At 38.6% G+C, this 20785-nt stretch overlaps 1 protein-coding gene across 3 annotated transcripts; it reads left to right on the top strand.

Moving 5' to 3' along the window:
* The first annotated feature begins 1775 nt into the window (after window positions 1-1775).
* On the top strand, window positions 1776-16808 carry LOC103710742 (phosphatidate cytidylyltransferase 5, chloroplastic-like). Of its 3 annotated transcripts, none has more exons than XM_008796621.6 (7): window positions 1776-2219; window positions 2305-2588; window positions 3980-4170; window positions 5043-5167; window positions 6044-6177; window positions 7015-7130; window positions 14588-15215. In XM_008796621.6, exons 1-7 carry the CDS (start codon window positions 1959-1961, stop codon window positions 14677-14679), a joined length of 1203 nt encoding a protein of 400 aa, XP_008794843.3. In that variant the 5' UTR covers window positions 1776-1958; the 3' UTR covers window positions 14680-15215. The 3 variants fall into 3 exon arrangements, with proteins under 3 accessions (XP_008794843.3, XP_088561809.1, XP_088561810.1); XM_088705683.2 differs by lacking the exon at window positions 14588-15215 and adding an exon at window positions 15550-16808 and having other exon boundaries at window positions 1810-2219; XM_088705684.1 differs by lacking the exon at window positions 7015-7130 and having other exon boundaries at window positions 1810-2219.
* Window positions 16809-20785: the final 3977 nt, after the last annotated feature.

The raw sequence follows: 20785 nt of genomic DNA, 5'->3' as shown, positions 1-20785 counted from the left end.
TGATGTTTTGTTTTCCGTGGTTCCTGAGGCTAGGATAATAGAAGCTAGTCAAATTGTCAAATTTTCTATTTTGGTTGCTGAAATGAGGGATTAGCAGCTTGGGATTAGGATTCTTAACATTCAGAGGTTTTTATCTACTCCCTTCCATGGAACAAATGCCACTTACTTTCTTCACCAGCAATAAGGATTAAATGGATGCCTTTCCCTTCATCATTCTTAATTTTCACTCTTTCCTCTTAAGCAATAATGACAAATGTTCAGAAGAACACTACCAAAGAGCAAATAAACCAAGCAACAGTGATTCCAAATTCCCTACAAGTTGTCATCAATTGGAAAACTTTATTTAGAACAATCCCCTCCACCAATATAAACTGACTTCAGACCCCATTTGTTGTTGCAAACTCCACTGACGCTAACACAAAACTCTTAACAACAAGAGAGGAAATACAATGATAAAAAAAAGAGAGCGTATGCAGCACAAGGGGACATGCAATACTTCTACTGTGCTGGATTCTGCTCTTCTTTTAGCTTGCGGGAAACTTCGTCATGGTTCTTTGCCATCAGCATCATCCTTTTGGCAAACCTCTCTTTGGGGCATTCAAAGTTCCGGGCGACGAGTGCTCCGAAAGTGGCTCCTGCCAGGAAGGACAAGCAGTACTTCACAAGAGCCATCCGAGCTGCTACTCCTTGGCCTTCTTGTTCCTTTTGGTTGATGTGGAGCCTGAAGAACCCAAGAGGAGGTTTTTAAAGAGGAGGCAGGAGAGCCGGGATCAAGTAGCCTTTTCTTGATCCCTCCTCCAAGAAACTCAAAGTCAAACTAACTTCAGCTCCAAGTCACTGACTGAAAGATTATGTGGAGGACTTGGTCAACCGAGTTTACATGACAACACATATCTGTCAATCTATTTTTTTTTTTAATTTTAAATCTGTTGAAAAAAAATGCTGCTTGAAAATATGCATAGTACAAAACTTTTTAGGGTTTTTAGAGATTAAACCACGTGCTCTTCTACTTTTAAAATTCACCATAAACTAAGTGTGAGATCACAAATAAAAACCATACAGAATCCACAATGCAAATGCTCTTTGCGCGGTAACAAGATGAAGGAGGGATTTTTATTTTGGTGTTTCTCTCTTTTGAAGCACTTAAAAATGGTGAAATTTTTTATAGTTAGAATTATTTAGAAAGTGAGAAGAAGGAATTATTCGATAGTTTTTTACGTCCTCATAACCACTCTTTCTCATGTTTGAATTTTAGATCGGACTAGCCCATCATGGGCAACCCAACCGGATTCAAAACCTAACAAAATTATTTCCTATTAAAATATTTAAATTGATAGTTTTAAGATGAAAGATAATATTATACTACGGTAGTAATTTTGATATCAATGCTTCAATTCTTTTCATTTTTTTTTATAAAAAATCTCACTATTGGTGAAGATCTTAATACTATTTGTTCTTAATTTTTTTAATTTCGAGCAAAGAGAAATTAAATCCAAGCTCATCAAGAAACCAGATATGCTCTTTCAAAATATTGATTAGTGGTGACTCCAAATATAGCTCTATTTGGTCATCAAAGTATTTATTTTCAAAATTTTATTTGAAATAATTATAATACAAGGAGACTCCCTTGGCTAATTATATTCGGATGAGACTCCAGTCCAGAATCCCTTCCCATTATTTTTTTAAAAATAAAAATAATATATTTAAAACGAGAAACTAATTAGCAGCAGCAGCAGCAGAAAAATATGCGGCCGCCCGTTCCCTTCCGGCGAATAGCTTTGGAAAAAAAAAAAAGAAAAAAAAAGGGAAAAAAAGACAAAGGTAAAAAGAAAAAGAAGAGCGGAACGCCAGAGATAACCGGAGGAGATATCCGCTACCTCGGGCTCTTCTCGAGTACCGTCACCGCCTTCCCGGAATATGCCGCCGGTCTGATTGCCCCCCCACGGGCCACCGCAGCGATGGCTGCCCGCATCGGCCTCGACCGGCGCCCCCTCTTCCCTCTCTCCCACCACTTCCCCTCCCCCTCCCCCTCCCCCTCCCCCAAATCCCTCGCCCTCGCCCTCGCCCTCCCCCGCCCCGTTCCCCCCCTCCCCCTCCGCCTCCGCCTCCGCCTCCACCTCGTCCTCCGCCGCTCCCGCTGCCCACCATTCCACTTAACCGCCGCCTTCGCCCCCTCAGCCGCCGCCGATGGCCCCGCCGACCAAGAAGTCCACCTAAAGGTGCCTCCTCCCCCTCCTCCGAAAACCAGCATCTTTTTTTTTTTTTTAATCCTTTTGGTCTTGATTCGATCGGAGAATGATGTAGGATGTGGAGTCGGCGGTGGTCATCGATCAGCAGCGGCAGAATCAGGTGAGCCAGCTGAGGAAGAGGGTGACTTTTGGGCTGGGGATCGGATTGGGCGCCGGAGGCATCGTCGTGGCTGGGGGATGGCTGTTCACTGTGGCGGTGGCGGCCGCGGTGTTTGCCGGCGCCCGGGAGTACTTTGGGTTGGTCAGGAGTCGGGGGATTGCCGCCGGGATGACGCCGCCTCCCCGATACCTGTCGAGGGTTTGCTTAGTTATCTGTGCTCTCATGCCCATACTGACGCTGTAAGTTTCTTTGTTTAAAATTTTGTAAAGCTTTTGTTTGCAAGGTATGACAGCAGCAGTCGGAGGAATTCGACTGAGTAAACAGATCTATATTACAACTACCTAATATACAACAATTAGGAACATTAAGTTTTTTATAAGGTAGAAGTTAGATATATAAAATGCATGCATGCCATTGAATGGGAAGACATAAAGTTTCCAAATAATCTAACAATTTAATTTAAGACATGCTAATTGATAAAACACTCAAGCAACCATTTTGACCTTGCCATTCATTTGGTGAAACTAAATGTTCATTCCATATAGAATGAAGCATTTGGCGACAACACTTTTTATAGACCATGCTCGTATAACAATTGCAGTTAGAACACCTAATAACAGTTGCAAACATGCCCCATTTCAAATTATTCTAATATTCATTATTCTTTAAAGTTAATATAATTTCCAATATTGTTTTCTTGTCCCATATTTGTCTTGTTTTTGCTTTTTTTCTTATAATTAATTCCTTTTTTCTCCATATTTATTGCCTAGACATTAATTTTCTGATTTTTTTTTTGATTTTTCTTGAAAGTCATTTGGAGTGAAACAAAACAAAATGCTAGAATGGTTTAACCTAATATGTGCACAGCATGTTAGAAAACAGTTATTATAAACCATGCAAAAGAGACTTCAGATGCATGCGCACCAATGATTTGTGTTAGAATATCCATGAGATAAGGATGGGCGTCAAAGATAGAGTGTTGGTTGCACAATGTGTCCATAGAATGGTCGAATCCTAAATTTGCACTCTGTGAAAAGATTAATGTTGTATGCTAGACTAATTCATTGGAGGAAATGACCTATGTCCTAGAAATTATGCATAAAATGACCTGCTGCTTGTTCAAGAATTTGCGGTCTAGCTGGGTTTCAAAGATGATATGCTTTAGCATGCTTCTGCCTACTCTATTTTATATTACAATATGTTCCCCCTCACATGCTGAAAACATCAAGTGGAAAAATATTTCTCAACCACAACTAAGTGAGAATAACTATTGGTTGACAATGCTTTAACTAGAAACTGGTACATGATGGATTGTGGTCCCCTTGGCCATGGAAATGTTTTGGGTTGCATGAATTGATAATTACCCTTCTGCTTTTGTTTATGTACTTGCCCCCTTATTCATCTAAAACAGTATATGAAGGGAGAGAATCAAGAGAGACATTTATTAAAGAAGAGCATGTAGAGGCAGGCGTCATGACCTCATGTGCAATTGCCAGCCGCACTGAGTTGTTTGCTTTATTTAGCATATTTTACCTAGTGATCTTCATGACTTTGGCTGATTTTATTCTGTCTCATAGCTTATTGCATCTCTCCAGGATTGTCTGTCTGATGCTTTCTTATGAATGGCCAGGTATTTTGGTCACATGGATGTGTCTGTAACTTCATCAGCTTTTGTTGTTGCAATGGCGTTGATTTTACAGAGAGGAAATCCCCGTTTCGCCCAACTAAGTAGTGCAGTGTTTGGGCTGTTCTACTGTGGCTATCTTCCCTGTTTCTGGGTTAAACTTCGTTGTGGTTTGTCTGCTCCTGCGCTAAACACCAGTATGTTATCACATTTTTCCTCTAATCAAGTATTCTATCAGGTGACTGCATGCAATAAATTAGAATAACTTGTCTAATACCCTGTTCGTTGGACATGGCATATCTGAATAACCACTGGATCCTTACCTACAAAATAGGAAAAAAATACATGCAATGAATTAGATGGAGAAGATCTTACATTTGCTTGTTAATAGCTATTGGTCAAGTATTTATCCGACAATTCACTATTGTCCATGTGAGCTGCTCTAGTTAAACATGTGCATGTCTCGGGCATTGTTGTTTAATGTGCCTGTATCAGGTTGCACTGTGTCAGGTGAGAATCGGGGAGTAATTGTTGGACTAGATGCAATGTCCCACTAGGACATGAAGTGATCCATAGATAAAACCAGTTTATGGATATGAGTCTACCTCCCAATTGGTTGCAAGTATGCAATGCATTTAGAAGTTAAAAGGAATATTATGGGCATCATATTGGACATGTTTGCGCTATCATTTGTATGCAAAATATCAGAACTTCACACCAACTCTAGTAGCCCCTTAAAACTTAAGGTGGACCCCGAACCAAAAGTCTATCATGAGAAAGACTAGCTGGCAATGGGGTACATTGCTCTCCTATCCATGAGTGTGTGTTTTCGTGTCAAACTTTGACTAATTGGACTTTGGTCCATTCTCAGCTTATTGACAAGGTTACTTGTGAACATATGGTTGTGGGGTTAAACATTGTTGTGACTTATGCAAAGGTGTTTTTATACATTTTTGAACTGCCAGATGCTACCTTTTTCATTCTAATTCTCATTATGTAATGTTATTAAGTTATAGTGATACCATCTTTGTCACACTCTATTAAAGCATTGAAAGATCTACTCTTTCAGAATTTGGAAATTTCTGGCCAGTTCTTCTTGGTGGGCAAGCTCATTGGACAGTTGGACTTGTTGCAACCTTGATTTCTATTAGCAGCATTATTGCGGCAGACACATTTGCTTTTCTAGGTGGAAGGGTAAACTTTTGAATTTTGTGATGTTATAGTCTCCCTATATATGTATGTATGTATGTATGTAAGTTTGTACTGTCAAGCATTTGATATCTCGATTACAGTGCAGTATATCTTGCCATTAGTTTGTCCCCCTGCACTTTCCATTTTTAGTCCTAGTAACTATGATTGCTGTGGTACGTGATGTAAGCAGGTAATGCACTAAAAAAATAGTATTCTAGAAATTGTATTCAAACTAGTTTTCAATTTATATTAAGATTTTGATTGGTGAAAGAATGTGGAGATCAAATGTTGTAGTGACTAGCAATCTGCTGTCTCAAAACACCTTGAGCTGATGGATAGCAGATTATCCTCTTGACAGATATGAAGTAATGTCATTTCTATAGTTTGCTAAAGTCATCCTAATGCTTTTGTTTTGCTTTTTCAATAAATTGACATCACTATCCATAGATGTTTCAAATAAATTGTAAATATGACTCTTATTTGTTAAAAATAGTTGCATGAGAATTATTTCATAAGTATGATCGCTCAAACCTTGTGAATTTATTTCAGAATCTAATATCTCAGACTACCTTATGGTAATTATATTTATGAAGAATTGTAATCTGAAGAAAAATTACAAAAGTAACTGGGACATATTTAAGGACATTCTGATTTGACAAGCCCTTGTTTCTTGAACCTTGAGCATTAAAGTCAATCCAAGCATGCCTTGCATCACAGTCATAACCAAAACCAAGAAACCAATGATCATATCTTAGCCTTTGCCACTTGTTTAGCAGCTTGTGCATTATGTTATCATGTTTGCATGTCACATGCCTGTATGTCAATTCTGGTGCCAAATTTGCAAGAATAATCTTGGAAGCTGTCCTGTTTATCTTGTAGGCATTTGGTCGTACACCACTTACTAATATAAGTCCAAAGAAGACTTTGGAAGGAGCATTAGCTGGACTAAGTGGCTGTGTAATCATTGCAGTACTGCTATCGAAGATTTTATGCTGGCCTACTTCCTTAATAAGGTGCTCATGAAGACATAATTTTTCATTTTTTAATATATATTGGGGTATGATTTTGTTCTATTCTTTTAGTTGTTCACCAAGGATCTTTGCTTATTTGTTGTGGAAAAACCCTTCATTTCCATCAGAAATTTACTGCTGGTCTGATTTGGGCAGATTGTGTGATGTCGTATTCATATTTCAAGTGATCCGCCATTTCAAATCATTTTAATTTTAAAATTGTGATTTTCTCATTATTGCTGGCTACCGGTGTTGCATGGGCATGGATATGAGAATTGGATTTCGACACATATCCAAGTGTCCAACTCAGCAAAAGGGAAAAAAGAGATAAGGGGATGCATAGAATAACATATACATTTAATTAAATTATATATTTGTGCCTTTAAACTTTATCTTTTTAAACATGAAAAAGAAAATATTAAGATCTTCCAATACACATGTTTCTCACTCAAACTTCCCAAGTAACTTAAGGATATTAACAAAATAATATTTTGCAAAGTTGTTTCAATACCTACCTTGTAGAGGAACAACTATTCACTCCTATGATCAAAATAGAGGATCAAACTCATTATTGGAAGAGTTTAACTCACTTATATTTGGAAGAGTTCAACTCTCTTCCAATCTTTAAAAGTAGCTGCCAAAGAAGTTCATAAGTATTATAGTATCCATTATGCATCCGATAGGACCGATACAGATTTTCTAAGCTAGATGCAAGTGTCTGAATAACACCACCGGCTACTTCAATTATGCATTCTTTTGTTTTGTTATGATACAGTTGGAATTTCATATATTGTCGACATATTATTTATCAACATTGCTTGATTGTTGCCTTGGCATCAGTGCTTCTGCTTTTGGAATTCTGAACTTCATGGGATCTCTGTTTGGGGACCTTGTTGAGTCTATGATTAAACGTGATGCTGGTGTTAAAGATTCTGGATCACTCATACCTGGACATGGTAATTTTTTTTGTTAATATGCTTTTTATATATGCAGAACAGTTTTGTAACTTGAGCAACTCAAGCATCCAGTAGTACTAGTGACACATCATTTGATAGCATTTTTCATAGCCATAATGACAAGCCCTGGGCATATGTGGATTTCTTTTCATCTTTATGATTTTTGTTGGTCTAGGTTATATAAAAAAGTGAGTTCGAAAAAATCAGACAGATAGATTATTATGGATGGAAAGTTTTAACTATTTCTTCAAAGCAATAGATATTTTCACTTACATTCATATCGTATGCATGCATGTGTAGGAGACTACGAGACAAATTATGATCAGTTCTAATTTAATCATATCATCTTTGAGTTTATATGAACATTTTACTTAGGGTAATTCAGGATACATTAACTTTGGTTATCATTTGTTGATTGGGTGAAACATATGTGATGAACTGTGAGTGATAGAGATGAGCTGTAACTTCCATTGATTCTCGAACAGGATGTGTATACTTGTCTAGGATTCTATCCTAGAAGCTTCTCAATGGTACCTAAATTCTGGATATCTTTTTTTTATTATTTTTTAATCATAAATGTCCCAGAGGCCTTTAAAGAATTACCAGTGATCATGGAGTCTGTAAATAGTCAGTTAAAAACACACATATTTAAAGGCTTTATTTCCTTTTATGCTTCTTAAAGCAAGAGGTTAGAGAAAAAGTAATTTCAAAATTAAAATAAAAAAATCTAAAAATGAGATTTTAAAGTTCTCAAATGGAAGACAAATGATTGTTGAAGATGAGCTGCTTAGGCCAAAGGTGGATGCTATGCCTGTAAGGCTCAGATGTAGGGGCATTCAGATCGCTGTTGGAACCAAACGACGCACTCGGATATTGAAACTGCAAGCCGTAAACATATCCTGGGACATCAGCTAGCTGCTAGAAGTGCGATCGGATCATATCAAGCTTTGTATGCAATTAATGGTCAAGATTCACTCCACCAAAATCATAAAATCATTTCTTTCATTTTATCTAGCTGTTATTTAGAAAGTTCTAGATGCAGCAGAATTTTAGGTTAATTAGGAGTTCTTTTTGGAGTCAAAACTTTGTTGCAAGTCCCTAGGTTCATAATTGATAGGTTTAGAGTCCTTTTCAAATCTAGAAATTGTAAATCATGTACTTCTCAACTGTTTGGTTGTCAATCCAATTTGGAAGAAGTTCAGGGACATTCTTAAGATTAGAGGAAGGGCTAGCACTCCATCACCCCCTTAGGACCAAGTGGAGATCAAAGAGAATTAACGAGGATTACTGTTCAGTTACTTCAGTATAGGATATTCTTGTGATGGTTATTTGTTGGAGCATGTGGAAAGAGTGGAACTCTAGGGTTTTCTCAAGCAAGCATGTGGATGAGGAGTAGCTATCACATAACATCAAGGATTTATTTGTCTTGGTTAATATGTTGTAAACCCAGTATAGTCTCTCAGGTCAAAGTTGCACTTGATCAGATTTGCAAGGTAAGATTTTTATGGCCTTTCTTTGTAAGTATTTCTTTTAATAAATTACGTCGGGACATGCCTCCCCTTTCAATTAAAAAGAAAGAATTATCAAAACACCCCTTTAATTTAAGCAGTTTCTCTTATTAACCCTCATGTTCTAAAAATTTCAATTTGATCCCTTAAGTTCATTAAGTGATGCAGTGTGGTCCCATAGTCCATCTCCGTTTACCTAATCATACGGGATTGCATCATGTGATGGTCCATGAGACATTTAGAACTGAAATACCGTTGACTTAGCAGCGAAGTTTATTCTCGACTGGTTGAGTTTGGGGGGGGGGGGGGAAGATGGTGGTGCAGGTGAGGATATCGCTCCATGGCTTTGGCCTTCATTGTGGGGAGGCAGCCTTGATGAGGTGGAAGGGCCCATGAGGTTGACGTTCATCATGAAGTGGACCTCCTCCAGCTCCTCAGGAACACCCATGCCCTGGCTGCAGACGAGCACGTTGATGGGTTCGGCCTTCTTGAGCATGCAAGCTACGACGATGGGGTCACGGATGTTGGTGTCGATGTAGTGGCGAGACAGATGGAGGCATGAGATCCTAGAGGTGAAGGGGGTTACGAGCAAGGATGGAGACTTGGGTGCTTTCGATGACAATGTCGTGGCGGGTAAGGGCAGGGCTAATGCCACTGGACCCACTAGTGATTGCCAGGAAGAGGATGTGTGGGCCCTTGATGGGGATCTAGATGGGTTAAGGCCAAACGATGATGGCCACGAAGAGGACGGAGAATTAGACAATGAGAAGGAAGAAGGGGGAAGCCACGGATCGCTCAATCGATCAAAGAAGAGGTGACCTCTTCTACCCCATCAGCCCAAGTCTTCTGCCCCTCACCATCAGCCCTAGGTCTATCATCGCCATCGACAGTAACCTCTTCTACTCGGACATCAAGTAGTGAAGCCTGAGCAGCAATAAAAATGTGGAGCTCTTCCCCTAAGAGGTTAGCTAGGGGTTCAATAGGCGCCATTGCAGGAGTTGCTTCGTTTAACCGACCTTAGCCTTGATGCCGACCTTGCTCGGGCCTAATTCAGATAGATGCTTTGCCTCTACTTCTCCAGGGGCCACTACAACAATGATAGTGCTTCTTGGTTCCTCCATGGGCTTCCTGACACCACTATTGCTATAACGGTGGTTGTCGGAAGTAAAACTGTGGTGGAGCAACAATGCCAAGAGTTGCTGCCGAGGTCTAAAATCTAGAGGCTAGGCAACATTTTTTAACTCATGGCCTCCACCTTCCTCCATGCCCCCACTAGCTTTGTGTCATTATGCTCATGGCCTCTTCATCCTTGCTCACAACCCCTTCGACCTCTAGGATGGAGAGAGGTAGATGGCAATGGTAGGGAGAGGAGACAGAGAGCATGAAGGAAGATGGAGATAGGGTGTCTTATCCTGATTAGAAATTCTGAAATAATGGTGAGGGCAATTATGTCCTTTTAGCGCCTTAATGATAGTGGGTGTTAGGTGGGGCTCAGGACCATATTGCCTCACTTAATGAATTGAAGGGATCTAATTAAAATTTTTTAAATGTAAGAGGTGGTAAGTGAAACTGGTCTTAAGTTGAGCGGTTGTTTGATTATTTTTTCAAAAAAATCATCCTAAATCCCTCTACTAAGGACCCATATCTCCAACGTTACCTACATAGTTGGCATTGCTTAAGAAAATGATAAGTTTCAAACCTTGATAATGGAAAGTTAACTTCCTAACTAGCTTAAAGATTTTAAGAAAATGACTATTTATAAAATTATTTTAAGATGTACATTCTTAATTAATCTCCAAAAAGAATAAAGCCTTGCTCTAGGCATTATTATAGCGATCAAACTTATTGTTGGAGTTAACTATCTGTACAATTTCAGAATACTAAAATTAATATTTTTTTGATATGTATCCAAGTGTCTGGCGTAGGGCTTAAATCGGATTAGATACTAGCATATCTATATCCATATTTGTTTTATTTGACGAATACAGATGTGGATACGGATGTTAGTCGAATGCAAAAATTCATATCCATATTTGTTTTAAATGGATACAGATACAAATTGGATATCAAATATATGGATATAAATACGGATATAATTCGGATAATTAAACTTTATGACTATAGAATCAAAGATATTACTAAGTGCATGATAAATCAAGTAAATAACATGTTAATGTGGTCATTTATTTTTCTTAAAAGTTCATAAGTGTCATATAAAATCAAATAGAGTGAAATAGAATCGGATATTTGGATACGGATCAGATAGTTGTCTATCCATATCTATATTCATATTCATTTTTCTTTGATGGATATGAATATTAGTCGGATGCTCAAATTTCTATCCATATTTGGATAGATTTGGATACAAAACGGATCCGGACGGATATTATCCAATCTACTTTCACCCCTAGTCTGGCGCATATTCGACATGGATCGAGCAGCTTGATGTGAATATCCAGGTAATACATGCACAAATGGATGTATTGTTGTAACATGAAGCCAATCCAATTTTTTGTGAATGAGGATTTTGATAATTATTTTGTACATATTCCCACTTATGGTGGTTGGTGTGCAACAGGAGTTGGAGATTAAGGATTTGATCTTGGCACACAGACAAAACAAGAATTTGATGGTGGTAGATGCATATTTGTGAGGTGATATTGAGGATTTGGTGGTGGATTTTGGTAGAGTTTTTTTAGAAAATCCAAAATTTTTCATTCTTTTTCCATTATTAGTTTCTTTTCAACTTTTTGGCTAATTTGCTCGGGAACATCTTCGTGCTAGGCATGTTTTCTGCACTTTATTTCTAGGTTGGCAGCATCGGTACTGTGACCTGTGTCAGCTAGGTACTGGAATAGTATAGTACTGTATCAACATATGGTATGATGGACTATGCTAGTTAGGTACTGGCACCGCTTGGAGCTCCTTGCTCAACCCCTCTCCTTTCTTTGGCAACCTTGCCCAATTGAAGGTTCTCGTATGTCCTTTTTAGCGCCTTGCTAGTAGTTGGTAGAGAGAGGGGCCGCACTGGGGGGGTGGTGGTGGGGGTGCGGGTGGGGCACTATCAAGAAGGCAGTGGAGGGCTTGGAAGTCGTCTAAGGCGAGGGTAACAATGTTGGGGCGGATGTAGGCGATGGTGGTGGATGGGAGCTTTGTGGGTTGGTGCCGATGCTAAGATGGTTGAGGGCCTGGTAGGTCCTTTCGATGGTGATATTTCCATCACCTATTATGGCTGTAGGGGTTAAAGAAGTTGCAAAGGATAACTAGGGTTGGGTGTTGTTCAAGGCGACTGGTGGGGGCAGCATGGTTGCCATCGAGACTCCATCAATGGAAACGTAGAGAGCGAATTGTTAGGGTTTGGATGGGGGAATAGAATACACAGGACAGGAAAAGTTCAACTTGATTTGGCCTTGGGACTGAATCGGGAGGCTATGTTGTCATGGTTCTTAGCCAAGTTGGTAATGTTGTACCACCCTATTTGGGATGGTGTGCTTTATTATGATGTTTTCAGGTCTGATCAGAAAATTCAGACCTTACAAGTAATGCAGTTTGGCCATTGAAGGACTGGTATACACTAACAGTTCTTGGTAATTATTGCAGGATGGTTGGAAATGTTGTTTGATTGGATTAAGGGGTTAAATGGGGGATAAGTTATTAAACGAGGAAAGGGTAAGGACAAATCACCTCCTTTTCCTTAGGATAGAGATATTTCACCCTTTCCTGCCAAATAAAATCATTCAGGTTACATGAGTTAATTATCCATTGAACACAACAAACTTACCCTAGCTAAAGCTAAATTTTTCAGTAGGATAAGTAGATTACCCCCACCCCCACCCCCAACCCCCACCACAACACACGCATATTAACTAGTTACATGACCTAACATGTTGTAATATTTGATCAAGAACTCAGTCCTACTTTTACTTGAGGTTCTATTTGGTGTTAATAGCATACTAACTAATATCATGAATATTCTCCCAAAAGTTATACAAGAAAATTATGTGATCCTTCTAAACAACCAAAGTTTATCTATATGATGAGCTAGGTCATGTTCCGTTTATGGTAAGACTATGCAGTAGGACTTACTCCGTGCTTTACATAATTCTGTCAGTTCTATTTGAAGTTATTCTATCTTGGCTGTGAGCCTGGGAAATTCCATGCAAGAAAAGTCATATTTGCCATTATAAAAGTGCTTTTGCACATTGTATATCAATCCTGGGTTGCTTCATTGTCATGTGAATGTTTCCACACAAGACTGAGAGTTGAATTCATACTCCTCAGCCTATGTTTAAGTGAGCTGTGACTTTCTATATAAGGTGCTGCATTAGCGACAATGGTGTGACTGGTTATTGACAAATTTTTGTGCTTTTTATTGTCTTCTATGGTGGATGCTTATTTGATGCCAAATCAAGGGCAGTGTTTAACCAGATGGATTAGATTCTTTATGTAGAAATTGAATTGAGAACTGGAGTCTATTGTGTAAGGGAGGGGCCATGATGATTCAGTTGCTGGGATCAATGTAAACTACCGACAGTTTTGATGAGAAAGAATGCTATTCATTAACCATCATTTCAATGGAAAAGCTACGGGATCACATCTCTATTCTAAATCCTTTTCATCGTCGTTCGTTTTTTCTGTCCTAAGTTGTCCTGCATTTCTGACCATTTACCTACTTCTAGGTAGAGGAGAACTGTAAAGGCAGCAACTGTTTTCATGTCATTTCACAGCTATATGATCAACATTCTAGGAAGAAGGTGATAGTATTCTAACCTTTGGAGTAAGGCATGCAACTATAAAGTGGCTTTGACTTTGTAAGGGGTGCAACATATTTGGGCATAGGAGTGGGAAAGCAAGGCTAATAAAAATTTTGAAAGTTGAAGCTCATAGGAAGCATATTAGCATAAACAAATAAAATTTCACATATTTAGTTTTTTCTTCCTTTGGAAAACTAGAATGTGGCACATGTCATACACGTGCTGTTTAATTTTTTTAATAAAAAAATATGAAAATAAATAATAAATGCTAGAAGGATTTGAATCTTTGATCTTGTGGTTAAACATGGGATAGGGAGAGGCTGCTGAGGAAATGCATGGGATGGGAAAAGTGGGATCTAGAAATGTGGCCGATCAGACACACGTCACACACCTCATGCACTGACACTTTAGAAGAGTTGGTGTTAAATAATGGAATATATATGTGATGATCACCGCCCCCTCCCACCGGGAAAAAAAAGAAAAAACAAAGTAAAAGATGTAGCCTCAAAAGGTTGGTGTTGTATATTGAAGTAGAAAGTAGAGGAGCTTGGTTGCAGAGTTGGAAGCATCAGGAACGGGTGCAGATGTGATGACAAAAATTCAAAGGAGGCATGGCCTGAAGCGGAAGTGCTCAGCTAGTATGTTCAAGAGCTAGCTAGTGTTGGTTGGATTAGCTATAAAGTTTTTTCAAAAGCAAAGGACATGAGGAGATAGTCTATCCAAGCTGTGTCACTTCATTTGTTCAAATACTTATATTTGACCATATTACATTTGTTGAGCTACCGTCTTTCCTCAAAATGATTCATTGTGAGGTTGTTTCAGCTCCTTTTTTACTTCTTTATTGTGATAGAATAACCTCATTCAGGACGTACATGCTTGATGGTTTTTCTGCAAGGAGTATATTGAGATAGCCATATAGGATCTCCATTTAAGTGGTAGATTCTACTTACATAAGAGGCTGCAAATCAAGGTTTCCTTTTTCAGCTCTGAGGGTGAGTTGGGAAGCTTGTCAATCTCATTCTGCCCATGTTAACCTCTTGGCATTTGAAACAGTTTGGTGAAAGTTGGGTGCTACTAACTGGATAATTATTATGCGTCTGCATTTTCTCTAAATGGAACAACATATGCACTATGTTTTCACAGTTCTTCAAAATATGTCAAATATTCTTTATGTCAATTGGTTCCAAATGTGCAGGAGGCATACTGGATAGAGTGGACAGCTATGTGTTCACAGGTGCACTATGTTACTCCTTTGTGAAGATTGCCCTACCACTCTTTGGTGTTTGATTTTCATCAAAATCAATTTGTGGGGAGAGTTCAAACGTTCTGCTTGCCCTCTACTTGGAACCGGAACCTGAATCTAACAAATTGACAAAATAGAATAGAGGAAAAGAAGTCTGGGATATGTTGGTGGTGATTGTGAAGAAATCCTTCAATTGGTGGTGTACTGTTTCTGATTCTTTTGAAGGTGAAGGACATGTCAATACCTCAGGAAATCTAGATGAGGTAGTCGCGTCATAGAAATTCTTGGTATCGATCGGAATCTGATATTTGTGCAACAATGCTTTCCAACTTCACTGATTAAAGTGTGAGGCCAGAGACAATGTACATAATTTGGTATTTGAAATTTTTTCCCCTGAAATTGTTATACTTGAAGACTTTTTAATGTAGTGAAGGCCATCTGATAAGAACAGCGAGTGTAGCATCACGAGAGTTACTTTGTTCTATCTGTATACCTATTCTTTTGACTTTGCAATGATATATTTTCATCAAAAAAAGGACTTTGCAATGATATGCTGCAGGGGCCCAAAATGTTTCCTTGATATCCTTCGTTCTTCTTGTGTGTGCATGGGGGCGTGTAACCATTCAGCTCCAAGTCCTATTTACTTGTTTCCTATGATGATCAGTAGATGCACCCAGGGTCATGAACTCTGGGTAAGGTATTATGCTTTTTCAGTCTAGTGCTGCTTTTTCTAATTTTCGCTGGTGAAGCTTCTGCAACCATAGTCACAAACCCTAAAGTCCTACATCACCAAGTTTTGAGAGTATTCTGTGAGCTTTCCTAAGAACATACCACTCCGGTCAAAAATTACTGATTTTTTACTTTCTGCCTACGTTCTTTCCCATTCTTTTTACAATTGAGGATAATTTTGTCAGGTTCTTATTCTCTTCGATGGAAAGTGATACGAGGAGAAGCATTTCTAAATTCTTGGATATGCTCCACTGTAAGGTGACAAATCAGTTGGTTTACGGTCAAAGGGTTCCATGCCAGTGATGCTGTGAATTATTGGATAAGAGTCTTCTGAGGAAAGGATAATGAAAAGCGTCATTATTCTTTCTTTTTCTGATGCTTCACGACACTTCTTTTCCATGTTCAAGTGGGTTAGAAAGATTATTTAGTTTGGATAAACAAATAGCGAAGAAGGTAGTGAAAGATTAAGGAGACATGACAGAACAGAATATGATGACAGGATGTCCTGTTTGTAAGCTGTCTGGTCTTGGTTGAAGACCTCACAAGTTTGTGCATGGTTGACTTCTCTTTTATTTCAGCCTGTGCCTTGGATGACACTAGAAGACTTTAATTATACAGAGGGCAGTTGACTTGCACAGGGACATGAAATTGAAGTAGTTGGCATAGTTGTAAAGAATTGATTGTACTGCAAATCTCAGAGGACATTTTTTTTTGAATTCTTCAGTATGTCTTGCCATGGCTAATGTATTATTGCCTTAAATTTTTTTTCTAAATGATCATAATACCTTCCAGATGGTCTTAGAGCAGACTTTTAAGGACTATGGAAGGTAAACTCAGGTGTGGAAGAAGTATGGCTTATGTGAAGGACATCCAGTAGAAAAGCTCATTTGGGTGTGAAGTTCTCTCATGCAAGGGCACATTTTGAACCACACCCAACTTTTTCTTCTGCAGGTACTGTTGGCATCTCATTATGCCCAACACAACGATGGATGGCAAGTGTGGCTCATGAGGTCCTACTACACTGTTTCATTATAATGGTGAGGGTATTAGCCTTTCACATTGGGCATCTCACTGAATAACTAAAAAACATGAATACAACCTTTGCATGGAGCTTGAATCACAATTACCTGACCATGATTCATCTACATTCAGGTTTATTGAATGCCCGCAGTTGATCGCAGCTAGTATATCTGGACCTACCTAGATCTACTGCCAATCTTAGTAGATCGATTTAAGGGTGAAGTGACTTTAATAAGGTCAGATTTCGAGCTTATTGATGGGGGCTCAACTGGCTCAGACAGGCTTTTGCATCTGCCGGAATCCAATTCAAACCACCCAAGCCACACAGTTAGATCATACATGAATTACCTTTCAAGGAGAATCATCAAGCATAGCGACCACATCATTAATAACAATTGGCTCCTTAATTCTACTTTCCATAAACAAGGAACCTGTTTTTTTATCAACTCTAATATTTCTATTTAAGCTACTTTCTATATTTTAAAATCCTTTTTAACTCATCCTGCATGGTTGGGGTATTTTGCTTGTTACCAATTAAATAGTTACAAGAAGTCTGCAAATCTGTTAATAGATATGTCCCTTGGTTGATTTCAAAAGGAGAAAGCAACTTCGAGAAATTCTATGATGAAAATATGGTTGTAGCAATTTCAAAAACGGAAGCATCTTCGAGAAATTCTATGATGACAATATGGTAGTAGTTATCTAGAGCACGGACCCCATATGTGATGCGGTTTGCATCGTAGGGTACTGTGCAGCACTCGATGACCGCCATATAATAAGATAGCCATATATCATCATCACTCTGCGGTGCAAAGAGCGCACTATAGGGACCTGGGTCTAGTTATATCTTTTTCTAGATTTTGTACATTCTGAAAGAGATATAGCAACTCTTTCGGTATCATTTCTCGGCTCTATCTTACAAAGAGAGGCCCCTTTGCTCTAAATCCAGCCTCCCATAAAAAAGAAAAGAAAAAAGAAAAAGCATGAAGAGGACTTGGGACTAAAATGGGAGCACACAAGGGCCACCCAACATGACAACCGAAAGTGCTGTGAAAGCTCCACGTGGGATTCTCTCCATGGATGGCTCCTAATCCCATTGTCGGCACTGAATGATGGGAGTTTGAAGCATTTGACTTCGAAGCGACAATGAACATGGCCACATAGAGGAGACAAAGGACCAAACACCCAATCCAACTAATGTAAGAAACTATAGAGAAGATAAAAGAAAAGACCTAGGAAAGTGGCGATAGTGCATCTGTGCATGTTAGGGTTAGCCCAACCTTTTCTTTAATCAATTAAAAAAAAATGGAGACATGTTATAGAGGGCAAGAAAAGAAGAAAACCCCTAACATTTGGGCCACTCCATTAATATACCACAATTTGTAGCCGTGGTTGCCCCTTGGAAGGCAATTTTGGCAAGAAATTTTGACATTTATTTTGCAAAAAAAAAAAACTTGGAAAAATATAAAAATTTATAACATATGATTTTTTCCATGAATTTCAAGATCGATTTAATCAATACTATTATCGCATAATATTAACATTTTGACTTCCACATAATAGCCCTGACGGGACAAATAAATATTATAAATTTCAATTAGGAATGTTGAAATAGGCTTGCATGCTTCCCATAAATATAAGTTCGCATTGGTAAAATATAAGTTCCATGAAAATATCACAGGTATAACTAAAAATTAGTTTATACACTTAGAATTACGCTCGAGAAAAACCAAACAACAGTAGGCTTCCTCAGCTGATATAAATAGAATTTTCTCATATAAGAAGAATGGATCTCATCAAATGTAACGCAAGTCTTAAAAACTTACTTTTTGACAATTTTTCTTTCTTCAATTGCATTTGGTTGAAGATATTGAAGGACCATTAAGGTGAGAGTGGAGAACAGTCTTGAAGGTGAAGGACAGGGGAACAACATATAAGGGGAGGTCCCCATGCCTTGTTTCTTTTTGACACACACAAGTGCAGCCTTGTGATTACGGGTTAAGAGAGGAGAATGTGTGGAGAGGAGAGAAAGCGTTGGTTCTACGCGGAGAAATAAAAGCTTATATCGCATGCTACGTATTCAGTCATAGTTTGAATCAATGGTGAAAGAGAAGCAAAGAAGATTGTGGTGGCAAAGCATCTAAAAAGGAGTTGGCAAAAGGGCTCTTTGCAATGACAGCCCCAACCCAACCCAACCTTCTCTTTTCCCTCCTTAGCTTATCTCATCTGATCTGATCTCTTCTCGGCCCTTGGGTTGTGTTCCACTGGATTGGATCTGATTCACTGTCAAGAAGATCAAGATCATGAGTGACCCTGACCAACAAAAAGTTGGTGGACAATTCCCATCATCGCCGTCCATTCAGGTGATTGTCTCAGTCACCTTGTGGCCAATTTGGTGGGCCTTGGATCACCAATCATTTGTTCGAGGGGGCCACGAGAGTTACTTGATCAATTTGGTGTTCTATCATTGGATTAATTATGTCGTTGATTTTGTAGTGCGTCGGTCAAGGACTGATGTGGCAAATCTTGCATTGGAGAGAAATTTCAAACATGAATTCGAGTTCTTTGAGATGAATTGGAGCAATGAGCAGTAGAATAGATTCACAAGTTTAACATCAAACGAATAATTGATAGTGATGAAGGATAAAAACAACGGGTTTTTTTTTTTCACTTCCTTTTTTTTCTTCTCCTTTGGCGCGCCAACGAGCTAAGCTAAACATTGTTGGCTAAGTATAAGCCATTGATGGTATTTTGATGAACAAAATGCTGAAAGTAATTTATGAAGGCTGTGTTGTTTGAGAATTGAGACAAGCCTCTAACAATTATTTCGATAGTGCTGATTTGTGGAAGATGCAAGAAAAACAGACAAAAGGCAAGACCCTACCAAAATTATTCACAATTGTTCTAAAGGAGTGCATGGATTAGTAGAATGGCTTGCAGGATGTGATCAGAATACTCACAATGTAATGGCACTTGCAGATCATATGAATATACTTGTAGCTATCTAAAATTAGTGAGAGAGGGGTAAATTTTTCCTTCTGATGCAATGCAAATTGAAAAATTATGTTCAATTGATGAGCATTAAAGGAATTGAAGTAGAATAAAATTTGATCCCTAAAACATACATACCTGCAGAGCTTCAGATTCAATGCATGGCATTTGCGTCATTCCGAACTAGCAGCCTACTGTCACATCTATTCCTGACATCCAATAGAAACCTATTGTATATTGAGATCACCATGTTCAAGGGTGTCATAATTTCAGCTAAATTTGATACCTCAGTTGCACCAACTAGTTGCCATGGTAAAATTAGTCCTCAGATCTACCAATATATTTGAATGTGTTAGCTGCTTAGCTCTCCATGAGGAAAAAAAAAAAAAAAACTCAAGTCATTATGGCTCATCAATATTATCTTAGTTTAAACCTTTTGCTCATAAATCTTTATCATGAAAAATTTCTTCCTCTTTAATTTTTTTGGGTTGCATTTCTTTTAACAGTCGTCACACATTTACCAAGACCAAGTTACTTTTGCATGAGATCTTCTTCACCTTTACCTAAAAGAGTCAGCATCTTAACTACCCAAAAAGATAAAAGGAGTCAGCTCCTTGGCCTTGTAGCCATTTCATGTAGCTAGGAAAGAAGCCAAAAAGGCCAGCTGACTCCATTGCACTTGTGGGAGATTGGAACCAAATCTTAGACCCTCAGGAGGCTTCTCAATGACTAAAGCCTTCCCTTAAATGCTCATCTCCCACTATACTTCCTTTATGGGACCAAAAGTTTCTTATGATTAATACTTTTACAAGGGAGGCCCACCTTTAGAGCTTCACTTTATCATCAAAAATTGTCAGATCTCCATGCTAACTATTGGCATCATGAAGACCATCCAACGCCGGTCCAATGGTGGCCAAACCTTAGCCCTATAAGTCTCTCTGTCCCCTCTTTGTTTCTCTTTCTAAGAATCTCTATCCTTTTTTTTTTTAAACTTATGCTGAGGTGACTAAAGGCAAGCATGGTAAGATAGTGAAAGGGACAGCCTTCTATTTCGTGATTCCCATTCAAAAGTTTTCCCAAAAGTTTCTTGTTTGATCGGTATTGGATTCTACTTAAAACTTTGATATGTAAACCTTAGGGTTGAGCCAAGTACAAGTACTTCAATCCCGGACCTCTCTCATTTCTCAGCTTTATGCTTGAGAGCAATCATGACCACCCTTTCTTTGATCCTTCCAAAGAGAATGTGGGCAAGGAAAAACTCCATTTGTTATTGTGATAGTTGCTTAGTTTGAGTTCATGGAATTTTTGAAGGTGACGGCAGTACGTGAAATGGGACAAAGATTTTTTTTCTTCAATAAAAAGAAAAAGAACAAAGTTTAATGAATAACGACAGGTTTTGGCACCAAGAGC

Source organism: Phoenix dactylifera, chromosome 10 (genome assembly GCF_051530095.1).
Source record: "Phoenix dactylifera cultivar Ajwa chromosome 10, Ajwa_hap1_PhDact_Kaust_v1.1, whole genome shotgun sequence".
In the NCBI taxonomy this organism is placed as follows: Eukaryota; Viridiplantae; Streptophyta; class Magnoliopsida; order Arecales; family Arecaceae; genus Phoenix; species Phoenix dactylifera.
The sequence above is the reverse complement of the archived record's forward strand: the minus strand, read 5'-3'. Positions and strand labels throughout refer to the sequence as shown.